The sequence below is a fragment of the Vidua macroura genome, chromosome 23 (genome assembly GCF_024509145.1).
Source record: "Vidua macroura isolate BioBank_ID:100142 chromosome 23, ASM2450914v1, whole genome shotgun sequence".
Taxonomy (NCBI): Eukaryota; Metazoa; Chordata; class Aves; order Passeriformes; family Viduidae; genus Vidua; species Vidua macroura.
The window spans coordinates 2,692,459-2,705,024 of NC_071593.1; the positions used below are offsets into that span (position 1 = coordinate 2,692,459).

Sequence of the window (12,566 nt, forward strand, 5' to 3'; positions counted from 1 at the left end):
CATGGCAGTGGGGTCAGAATGGAAGGAGCTCTAAGGTCCCTCCAACCCAAACCATTCTGGATTTCTACAAAATGCCAAAGGCTTGTCTTTACAAAAAACCCAGCCACAGATATAAATAATGCAATCCCAAATCCAGCCTCAGGAATGACTTCCAGACCAAGCCAACAGGGACTGCAGATCTTGGTGTGCCGGCAGAGCACACGGCTCCGACCCCGACCCCGAGCCGAGCCTGAGCCAAGCCCAGTGCACTGGCCAGATGCTGCTCACTGTTAGAAGCAGCTGCACAAGCAGCACTGGGTGTGACAGAATCACAATGAAAGCCTGATTCCAAACTTCAGCAGCTGCCAACAGGCACAGGAGAGGAAGGGCACAGGGAGAGCTGATCCACAGGATGGACAGGGCAGAGGGGACTTTGGAGAAACAACAACACTGGTTTGAATGAGCACTTCAGCCATGCAACCCCACCTGTCACTACTCTTGTTTTGGAAGCAAAAATACCCCAACATCAGAGTGAAAAATCATGTTGATACCTTGGCATGTATTTCTGAACAGACGTGCCCCCCAAAAGTCATTAGTTCAGTTTAAATATTATTAACGGGGTCTGTTAATTACTGACACCAACCCCTACACTGCTCTGGCCCCCAGCCATGGCTGGGTGCTATTCCAGGGCTTTCCCTGCAGTGCTTACATAAATGTGCTCTTTAGCAATTTTTGGACTGGAACAAATGTTTGACTCTTTCTGGGATGGAACAGAGATAAACACAGGAAAGCTCATCAGTGTTAAACCCCAGTCAAGCCCTGCTTTCTGTTTAAACCAGCACTGTCAGAGCTGTGTAACTAAGCAAACACACTTCCAGTTTACTCACAGTTGCCTACAAAGGGATTAAGTTAAAGAGAGAGAGAAGAGGGATAGGACCTGTTTGTCCTGGAAATCCACATTTTCATACACAAAGATGAAATACTGTGATGGAAAGTGCTGGATTTTCAGAGCTCAGAGTTCAAGGAGCTCCTGGTCATATGATTTAGTGGTAGGTGGTCCTGTGAGGAGCAGGGGGTTGGACTTGGTGATCCTTACAGGTCCCTTCTGGCTGGAGATGATCTGTGATTTCACGGTTTTACAGCTCAGCCCCAGCTCTGTCCCAAGGATGTCGCTGGCAGCAAGAGGGACTAGTGGATGTTGGCAGAGGGGATAGAGACAGGGATGAGCAGCTGTGCCAGAGCTGGGCAGCACCAAACAGCCAGGGGAGCTCAGGCAGCACAGCCACAGCAGAGCCAAAGGACGTCAGACCCACCCATGCCTTGTTCAGGTGACACTGAGGACATCGAAGGTTTGCACCAACATCTACACAGAGCCACAGCCCGCCTTTAAGTGCGAGATGGGACCAGACCAGCCCCCAAAGGTCCTTTTTCAACATTTCACAACCAATTTCTAGACACTGCAGCAGTTTAGAGGCACAGCACTGGAAGAGGGAGACCCTGATGTCCATGCTGTGGCTGTAAGAGCAACCCCAGGGACACCGTCCTTGGCTTCCCAGCAGTGACTGTGCTGGGATCCAGGGCATCTGCAGCACCAGAGATGTTGGTTTGTCCCCTTTTCTAGGGCTGTGCTCCTCTGGGGCTTGTTTTATCTCTAGCAAACCTCTCCAGGGAATACACAACAGGACAAGAGGAAACAGCCTCAGGTTGTGCAAGGGGTGGCTCAGGTTGGATTTTGGGAAAATTCCTTCATGGAAAGGGTGACAGGGCACTGACCTGGGCAGCAGTGGAGTCACTGTCCCTGAAAGTGTTAAAAAAAAAAAGTATGGATGTGACACACCTGGGGACATGGTTTGTACTGAACATAGTAGTGCTGGGTTGGACTTGAAGATCTGGGAGGGCTTTTCTGACTTTGGTGATTCTGTGACTCTGGATAATCTGAAATAAAAATCCCAGCAGCCCATGACGTCCCTGCACGTGCCGCTCCAGGCAGAGCCCGGAGGCTGTGATGCCATGGGTGAAACTGGGAAGCAGATGGTGGTGTCAGCTCTGTACCCCAGCACCCATCCTGCTGCCACACATCAGCAACTGCAGCTTCCAATGGCTGCCAACTGCAGTGTGGGAACAGCCTGGGCCTGCTCTGTCGCCTCCTGGGACAAGTCCCTGAACAGTTTTAAAAATCTCCATTCCAATGTACATTATGGAATATCCTGAGCTGGCAGGGAGCAATCAGGATCATCGAGTCCAACTCCTGGCCCTGTGCAGGGACCCCAAGGATCCCATCCTGTGCCTGAGAGCACTGTCCAAGGAAATGGAATTTTAAGAAACTCTTTCCATCTGTGCCATTTTTACCAAAGTCAGCAAAATCTGCTATGGGCTTTATGAGACACTTGGCACACTAATGGGATTTTTCCTCGTTAATGTTGCCCATTCCTACAGGACTGGACACACAAGCAGCTCTGGGGAAGCCATATGATCCTCTGGATCCATGCCACTGCTGTGGCTAATTATCCAAATGATCCAGAGCCTCTCTGGCTAAAGCGTTTCCCTGACAACACGCTGGGTTCTGGAGGATGGCACTTGGGTGAGAGGAGTTTCTTCCTTCTGTGTGCTCTGAAACAACGTTTAGGACACAGAAGACTGAGGACAATTATTTTTAACCAGTTCCACATTAGCAATTTCCAATTAATTGCCTTAGCAACACACTTAAAATGTTCCACTGGAGGAAGAGAAGTTCCTCCCCTCCTATTTCTGCTGCCTGCTGGTCTCCCTGCCAAAAATATTCCAACTAAAACAAGAAAGGAGGGGAAAAAATAAATGATTCAAAATAATGAGGGAGGAAATCTCCATGAACCGACCTTGTTTGGAGGCGGGGGCCGCGGTGCCGGGGGCGCTGCCAGAGGGGTGGGAGCTCTCCACGGCTCCCAACGCCGTGGGAACGGGCTCGGGGACCTGGCTGGGCACCTGCTGGGGGGGAGGGACAACAGGGTGAGCCTGGGGACATAAAAACAGGCAGCAAAGGCATGGGTGAGATGACACAGGGTGGGATAAAGAGGAGAAAACAAAGGTGGGGAGAACAAAGAGAAAAAATAAAGAGAAAAGATACACAGGTCAATTGGATAAATCCAAAAAGTTCATGGGAAAGGGAGGGAAAGGCAGCAAGAAAAGGGGAAAGGGATGCTCCCTGTTAAGAGCAGCAAGGAAGGGACAGCACAGCACCATTATCAATGTGCTTTGCTCTCCCAGCACCTCTCCCAGGAGCTCCTCCCTGCAGGACACACTCCAAGGCTCCTGGATCCCTCTGTGACTTCAGTTCACCTTTGGGATTTGACTCCTTTCTCTACTGATCCATTATTTCAACCCCCTTAGAGATTTAGATCTATTGATTTACTCTTCTGTGTACTTCTCACCAGCTGATGTGTGCAGGACGGGATGAATGGTGGACAGATGTATCTGCACACACATCACTCCTTATCCCAGGAGGAAATCATCCCAGACTGGGAGTGCCTGGATGAAAAACATCCCCCAGCCTGCCTGGGGGATGGGACCTGCAGGGCAAGAGGAGAATAAAACCAGCTGGGCAGCAATCTGAGGGAGAGCAGGAGGAGCAGATTCCCAAAGAACATGGACTGAGATTGTCTGTATGGAAGAACAAAACAAAAAGGCCTGCAAAGACTGAAGGAAGACTGAAGGAGCCCCAGCCTGTGGCAGAAACACGTATTTCAATGATCTCCCACCAAACACACACTTGTGCTCAAGGAAGTTTGATAAAATCCTTTAGTATTTAGTCTCAGAATTTAAGGAAGACCAAGTTAGTTCCCCAGACTCAAAGGTGAGACTTGCTGGGGTGAACACAGACAGGCCAAGGCAGCTGGTCACAAAATCCCCTTGAATACACACTGGCCAGGCACAGAAGAAAATGGGGCTAAATTTTAATTTCCTAACCCCAAGTGGAAAGCCAGGCAGCTCCCTGCAGGTGTCTGCTCTCACCCAGTTCCACATCCATGAACTTCTCTGAACATCTATGGGAAAAGGACTTTTTAATCACTCCTGACTGCAGACAGGCTCTCAGAAATCTATGCAAAACTTATTTCCCTCTAAAATGAAATGCTCTAGCAACCTGCTTCTCTTCCTGGGACTCCCATCTCCAGCTTTTTGCCTGTTGCATCTGAATAGTGCAGGATAAAGAGGGAATTATCTCCAAGACACTATTTTTCACCATTTCTGGAAGACCAGGAAAAAGCACATCTGGAAAAATAAGAATGAAGATTTAATTGGGGGTGAAGGGTTGAAGTTTTATTTGTGATTGCTTCTCTTTCAGGAATGAGCCTGACAAATTGGAGAATGGATGAATAACTGTAGCCCAGCCTCCAGCCAAAGAAAACCCAGCTTTACAAATGAGCAGGTTTCAAAAACATTTTCCCCTTGCCCTCAGTGATCAGGATTTTCCTTTTAGAAGAAAATTTATGGATGAAATCAGTGTGGAGAAAGAAAACTGTGATAAGAACCACAGGAACCTAAGCAGAGCAGTGAAGAAGAAACCTGAGTCCAGAAACTTCTTGGGTCAGGAAATGTATTTCCTTAAGAAATGTAGAAAACATTTATTTTGTGGGAATGATATTGCAAATGAATAAATGATCCTTATGCACTGAGCCTTGCAGCTGCAAAATAGAGCATTTAGAGAGTTTTTAGGAAAAAAATCCCACTGAAAATTGCTCCCCTGATTTATGATGCTCCAAGGGTTGCTCTGGGTTATTCCACCCCACCACGGCCTGGACACTGAGCAAACACAACTCTGACAAACTCACTGAGACTTGGAAGAGTTTGGCCAGGAAAATAAGAGCATTCACTCTTTAAAAAGTGATCTTCTGTGGAAGCCAATGCTGAGGCAATAACATAATCAGATTCTGGCCCCGGGTTTTCTTTCTCTTCCCAGCAAAAATCAGAGTGAAAATAGTGCCTGGCTAGAAATGGATAAATCATATCTCCACGTACCTCCAGCTTCTCTTGCAGGGACTTTAAAGCACTTTACTTGCTTAAAAGCAATTAAAATACACTGCAGAGGCACTGGGAAACTCCACCTAAAGCACTTTTTGGTCAGCACTGCTGAGTAAAAGGTACAGGAATGGCTCAAACCATGCAGCTCATCTTGGCAGCAATGCTCATCTTCTGCACAATTCCAGTAACTTTTTGATGTTAAGCACAATTCCAACAATTTTTTGATGCTCAGCACTTAATCTACTGAGAAAAGAGGGTGCATTGGGCTTGCATTAACTAAGTTTTGGTTTATTTGAGTCTGTTAATAGAGTAATTCAAATCTAAAGAAAAAAAGAAAATTTGGAAACTATTATTATTATAAAAGGGTTTCTTTTTCAAATGCAGAATTTGGGACAGGGAGTGGTCTCCAGCACTTCCTGAGGATGTTTCTTCCTCTGTGTTTGTACCATTTAAATAATGAGATAGCCGATTCAGAGAAAGATGTTTTATTAGAATTTGCTATAATTCTAAAAATCTCATTGGACTGGGAGTCACTTTCATGCTGCCTTGTCAAGCCCTGAGACTGCACACTCACATTTTGAGTGCTCAAGCAGTGACATCTGCCTGAGCACCCTGGTGAGCAGGGTTTGGTCCAGGGGGCTGCAACAAACAACAGCATCTCTGCTCTCCCTGCACTGTCCCAGGAGCTGCCCCAAGTCAGGAGCATCTCAAAAGTTATGGCTGGATATTGAAAATTTACTGACTCGAGCCTGTTCAAAACAGTACCACCCCCACTACTGCAATTCCTGAGCACAGTTATTAAGGCACTATTTAATTTCACCCAAGATATTAAACGTGCTCTGAAGACTTGATTTAGAGAAGCTGTTGGGACAATAATGTTGAATTTCCTGGCTTAAGTGGGCTTAAATTTTCAGTTATGTTACACTAATGAACTTATTCTGGTGAGCCCAATTTCAGAGCTCTTCTGTGATTACCAAAAGTGGTTCCAAGCACCTAATCAAAAGGAAGGCTGGATATTAAACAATGGAATATTTGCATACCTTGGAGGAGATGATTGGACATCACTGCTGTGCTCTGCATATAAATTACAGCTGATCAGAATTCAGGCCTAGTAACCTCCTCTTGAAACACATTTATTTCCTTCTGTTTGACTTAATTGTAGTGCCTTAAAATAGATTTCAGAATGTAAAAATGAGCAGGTAAGTGCCTGGATTCACTGCACTGTGCAGGAATACCACAGAAAATCCTGGCTGGTTCCAACTCTTCCCACTTCCACGAGGAAGGTCGGGTAGCAAGAAGAAATGGGGAGATGATCTCACCAAGATTCTCATGTTTGGCATCTCTACTGTCTTTTCTAATGGAAAGAAGTTTACCTGGTGCCTTGCTGCTGCTTGTCCTGGATGGGGACAGAGGAGACAAAGCAAAAGGTGGTGCCTTCAGAAGACACAAGGATTGGACTCAGTTGGGAATGGCTGAAAGCTGAAACCCTGCTGCTCCCAGGGAGAGATCTCCAGGCCAGGCTCTCACTTCACCTCAATGATCCCAGTTACATCTCCCTGGAATCCCGAGCTCCCACTCCAGCACAAGCTGTGCTCCCAGACAGGGCTGTGCTCCTGCCTCAGCACACGACTTTCAGCAGAAAATCTACTCCCACACGAAGAGGAAAGGAAGGTTTGAGCTCAGGAAAAGCTGTTTCACCTTAAAAGCTGCCAAAGGCTGGTGACATCAAGCAGAGAAAGTGGAAGAAGAAGAAATCACATCTCAGCACCAGCTCTGTTCTACAGCCCAGCCATGAGCTGGAGAACCTTCCTGACCTCTAACCAGGGACTTAAAGGGGTCAGACTCAAAGGTGTATGACAAGAAGGGATTTAAGAGCTACAGAAAATTATTTGGAGTATTTATAATTTTACTCTCACCAGCAAAACACACTGTAAATTTTGAACACCCAGAGACCAAATGTGTGATAAACTTATTTCAGTTCTGTGAGAAAATTCCTGAGCTCCAGATCTTCTGGTGACTCTAAAACAGCTGCACAAAGGCAGAAAGAACAGTGATGCAACTGAAGGTCTGTAATCAATCACCTGTGTGACATGGACTTTCTTCAGGTGCACAAGACTTAACAGAGACACTTCCTTTCCCCCAGATATTTTGGCTCCTCCTTTAACACTGAAAAGCTCTGAAAATCTACTGCTGATGGAAAACCAGGGAGGGGGAAGTACAGCAGCACTGGGACTCCACATCGACAAGCCATGGACTGCTAAGAATGATCAAACTTGGGAAAACATCATTGCTGAAGAACATTGGTAATTTGGGAGCATCCATGTCTCTGAGATGGTCAGAGGTGTGGTTGGAGGCGTGAGGGAGAGGCACAGCAAGGCAAAGGTCACAGGGGAGGAATGCAGCCCTTCCTTACCTGAGGTGGAGTCGGGGTGGAGGTGGGTCTGACGATGGGGGGGGTGGGGTTCCTGCTGCCCCCTCCAGACATGATTTCTTCTGTTATGTCTTTGCCTCCCTGGTTTGGATCCCGGATTCGGATCTACAGGATTGAAAGAACTGCAATAACAACAAAGGAATAATTCCCACAAGTGCTCCTGTTGCTGCTGTCCTGGTGGAGAGCAGCGTGGGCAGCACAAGCTCCCACCACACCCAGCAGGAGATGCTCTGGGATGAGCTGGTGCTCAGCAGCAACACTGGGATGTGGCTTGTTTCCATGGCTTGGAATGCATGGCATGTCATCCCTTCATCAGCACCTAATTTAATCAAAACCTAATTGAATAATCAACCACACCAGTTCAGTCTAAATATGTGCACCCTGCAATTCAAAATACAGGCTTTGCTGCTGGAACGTGAGTTTTCTGCAACTGAGAAAATGTGGGAGACAGTTTAGGAACAAGCTAAGCTTGCCCAGTAGTGGAAAGGGCAAGAATGGAGAAAAGGCTGTCTTTTACCCTGACAGAAAACTCCCTGACCTTGCCAGCCCAGCTTCTGGGAAAGGGGGAAAGCAAATCAGTTCCCAGTTCCACCAAAACAGAAGGAATCAAACAAAAGCACTGAGTGGAAGAAAGGGAAACTGAAAGAACAAACTCAAGTCCTTAGAATTCTGCAGCATTTAGGAAAAAAAGTGGGATTTTTGAGTCTCTTCACAGCCCCAAAATGGGAAGAAAAAAATATTTTCCAAAACAAACCACTCCAGAACACTCACTGAATCCTCAACTGACACTTGAGCCAATCCATGTCCATGAACAGGGGGAAGAGCCAGCATGTCTGGGATAATGTGAAACAGCTTTTCATCTCCAGTGGAAGAACTAGAGATTCTGATATGCCTGAAGACAGAGTTCTGTGTATCCTGCCCACCTTCTCCAAAGCTCTTGGCTGAACTCGAGATTAATTCCATGAAGAAATCCAAGCAAACAACTCCAAGCAAACCAAGAGACACCATCACCCTCCCCAGGGCAGGGGTTCTGCTGGAAGCCACCCTGTAATTGCCTCATGGCAGGGGGTGGGAATGGTCCTTCAGGTCCTTCCAAGCCAACCCTACTGGGATTCTGGGCTATAAAATCGTAACTGCAGAAGAGTTCTGTGACTTGCCAAACTCACTTTGGTGGATGGTGGCTTCACTCTGTTTGTGAACACACAAACACACACACTGTACTCAAGACGTGGAGTCTGGGCTTCTCTTATTTTTTTATGGATTTTTTTTTTCTAAAATATTTCATTAACTACAGCAACAAAGAACTAAGAGTTGGCACTAATTCCTGCCCTCTCCTCCACCTGACACAGAGTCACTGGCATTAAAAACAAGATTTCCCTGCCTGCAAGGGAAATTTGTAGTACTCAAATACTCAGCTCATGGTGGATGTGGGCATGTGCACATGAATACATTTAATTTTTCTCATTTCTCCAGTTGCAACACCAATTACTAAACTGAAACAGCACATTCAGAGAGAAACATCTCGGGCATTTAAAATCCCTTTTCTGCCTCAAAGAACGTAGCTTGGCTGGCATGGAACTGCCTTAATCCCAGCTGAGCGTGTCTGATCAGCTCTGCATTTCAATGGCATCAGGGATCTGGGCATGTCGTGTTTGGGATGCTGAAAAGAGACTCCTGGGGACTGAAGAGGTGACAAAAAGGCTGCTGAGAGCAGCCATCAAAAAGGCCTTTCCTGCAAGCACAGCTCACACATTGTTCAGTTCTTCCGGTCTCCCAAATCAAGTGTCACCCCAGATCACCCTCAAAACTCCAAAGATGCAAATATTCTGCATTTTGAGACATGTCCAAGTCCTTTTATTCTTTTCTACCCCCAGGAAACTGTTCTTTTAATGTTTCCAAAACACTCTCACACAAATACTGCTGCAATTTCCTTTTCAGTCCTTTACAAACAGTTAATTCACAAGTTCAAGCCAACATCATCTTTTCCTGGTTAAACCTTACATTCACCCCATACACCTTCACTGTTCCCCATCATCCAACTGTAGAGGAGTTTAAATTCCATTCATCTGCCTCTCAAATTCCCCCCAGTGAACTAGAGAAAAAGGGAATATGCTCTCCAAACCCATATCCACTTTGATAATGTGGTCAGGTTCTTTCAAGCCTGCAAATACATCCACAACTTTCTGTTTTTTCAGCTTTTTCAAGGCGTAATATTCAATAATTTCTAATTTGTCACTTTGAACCAATTCCCAACATTCTCCCAAACTGCTGAGTTCACTCATTCCCTCCTGGCTTTTTGGGAACACTCTAAGCAGCAGCACAGGTGAGGATTCCAGGTTTGGGGAGACCAGGCTGCTTTTGCTTATGTTTATTTAAAACCAGAAAAATTATTTTCCTTTTTGATTGGCTGAGATGTCACAAACTCAGAGAACGCCCATAGAAAAATGGAAAACAGCACTGTGCAATGTTTAATTACACTTAATCTCTTTGGGAATCACAAAATTACTGGTTTGGGATGGAAGGGACCTTAAAGCTCATCTTAAAGCATGGGCAGGGGCACCTTCCACTGTCCCAGGCTGCTCCAAGCCCCAGTGTCCAGCCTGGCCTTGGGCACCTCCAAGGATCCAGGGGCAGCCACAGCTGCTCTGGGCACCCTGTGCCAGGGCCTCCAGTGAAGGTAAAGCTCAGGCTTAATCTTAGGAACATTATTCATGTCCTTGCAGCTCCCACCCAGGACAGAGCCTGGGGCTGAGTCCCCCAGGGCCCCACTCACCGTTTTCTTCTCTCTCTTGGCAGGCGGCGGCTGCTGCTGCTGCGTAGGCACAATGATGGGTGCAGACTGGTACACTGGCTGGCTGGGGTAGAAGGGTGTTCCTGGGGCAGCAATGACACAAACCAGAGGGACAAGGTCAGCTCAGGACAGACAACCAACGCCAGAGGTGCAGCTGGCCAGAACTTCCAACATCCGTCTGGGAACGCTGCGTTTGCTCGGCTCCACTGCCACTGAACAGAAGCTGATGCTCCATCAAGACAAGAGATTCAGTCACCATTTCTTATGTGATTTCCATGACCCAAAATTGGCCAGGTACATCATCCATTTCTGAGAGGCTGTGGATACCACAGAGGCACTGCAAGACCATCCCTGGACTCCTGTGCCTGACAAACAGGAAGGTTTTCTGCTGGATTTGCTGCTGGTTTATCAGGGGTTTTCTGCCTTTGTAGAGAAATTTAGTCTAACCAATACAAACAATTTGTGAGGTCAACTGCAACCTATTTGGAAGCATAACCAGAAAATTTAATTATGAGTAATGCTCTTCTCATGCTGCAACACACAAAAAGCAGGACCACGGTGATGAGTGCAGGATTACACCATGCTGCTGATCACATTCCTAACAGCCAATGTGGTTCATTATGGTTTTCTCAGTGGAATGAGAGTGGCTCAATAAATACCCAAGTGCTTTAAGACCACGGTAGAGATCAGGGTGGCAGAGCAGAGCTGCCTCCTGCCCATGGATCAGATGTCAGGGGAATGTGTAAGGTGCTGCTGGGTGTTCTCCCTTCTAGGCAGGGATGCTGGATGAACTGAGTGCTTGCACTTGCCTCTGGCACATTCTGATCTATTCTTCAGCTACATTAACCTTTAACTGGGAATGAAAATCTGGATTGTGCCTGTAACCCAACCAGGAGGTCATTGCATCTCAGGCAAAGGGTGAAATCCCAAGAAAGCAAATTAAACCAGCCCAGCACAGCCTGATTTGCAACTTCCAAGGATGCATTCTTCCTGCTGAGAAAGCCCCAGCTCAAAGCAGGCTCCCTGTCTGCATCCTCAGAGAGGGAACTTTTTCCTGTCCAAGCAGGGAGCACTGCATGGCATCAAGGAGCTCAAAGTGACACTCCTGGGTGGGCTGAATCACTCAAGAAATGTCTCATTTTGAATGCCAGAGTCAGCAGAACCACTTCAGATCTGGCCTCAAAGTCTCTATCAGCATCTCTGCAGGCTGGGAATCAAAAATTATTGCCCAGAGCAGCTGTGGCTGCCTCTGGACCCCTGGAAATGTCCAAGGCCAAGCTGGGCAGGGCTAGGAGCTGTGGTATTCACATTCTCTGAAAAGAGAGAGACATGATTCTCACTCCCAGGATTTTTCCTGGGAAGCTGTGAGACGCAGTGAGAAAGCTCAGAGAAAGAAGAAAACAATTCTTATCTCTATTCTCTGCTCTTGTTGTTTGGCACATGTGGAATGTGTTATGGAGATTGTTTACCGAGGAGTGATTTGTTAATTGGACACTGGTGATGGCGGTTTGGGTTGACTGGGTCAGAGCTGTGTCGTGACTGTCTGGAGACAGTCACAGGTTTTTCTTTAGTATCTTTTTAGTATGATATAGTTCTAGTATAGTATAGTATTAATGTAGTATAATTTAGCTCAATAAAAGCAATTTATTCAGCCTTCTGCACCACGGAGTCAGAGCGCGTTATTCCCCGCACAGGAGGTCGCTTCGACAGTGAGCAGCTTGGGATAGTGGAAGCAGTCCCTGCCTGTGGCAGGGGGTGGGACTGGATGGGATTTAAGGTCCTTCCAAGCCAAACTATCCTGGGGTTTGGTGATTCTGTGAAGCCTGCTGATGAGCAGGTGTCCAAGGAGAGCCTGGGTAAGGTGAGGGAACAGGGGAAGCCTGGGATCCTGCAAGGTGTGAATTCCCTTCACTGGTAGTCTCCTAGAAACCAGATCTAACCACAGCACCTGCAATGTGATCCCTGCTGGAGAGACAGCTCCAGCAGAACTCAGGGAATGACTCTCCCTTTATGAAAAGTATTTTTAAAATCCAAGTCCTGAAAAGAGTAACTTCTGGGAAGAAACAGCTTCTATGACAAGTCAAGTGCATTTGCCAGTCCACACTCGCTGCTCTGCTCCCTGCCTTTGATCCCTTCCAGTTCTTCAGCACCCAACTTTTATTCTCTCTCCTACCCACTGATCACTTCAAGGTCTTTCCCAGTGTTGTACAGAAACTCCCTGACATCAGAGAATGAAAAACTGCAAAACTGAATTATAAAATTGCACTGTCCATCTTCACAAGTTTTGTCTTCCACTGTATTTTCCCTCATCACCTTCTTTAGGTCTTGACAAACTGCAATGATTTTGATATCCAGCAGCCACACTGGCTA

General features: G+C 46.7%; 1 protein-coding gene across 3 annotated transcripts in view; it reads right to left on the bottom strand.

Annotated features, from left to right (window-relative positions):
- Positions 1–12,566, bottom strand: part of EIF4G3 (eukaryotic translation initiation factor 4 gamma 3) — a 144,773-nt gene that overhangs the window by 47,357 nt on the left and 84,850 nt on the right. For all 3 annotated transcript variants that reach the window (XM_053997729.1, XM_053997731.1, XM_053997730.1), the window contains 3 exons: positions 10,179–10,279; positions 7,388–7,510; positions 2,835–2,943 (listed from right to left, as the gene is read on the bottom strand). In XM_053997729.1, the coding sequence (XP_053853704.1) occupies positions 2,835–2,943; positions 7,388–7,510; positions 10,179–10,279 (333 nt within the window). The remainder of the gene's footprint in view (positions 1–2,834; positions 2,944–7,387; positions 7,511–10,178; positions 10,280–12,566) is intronic.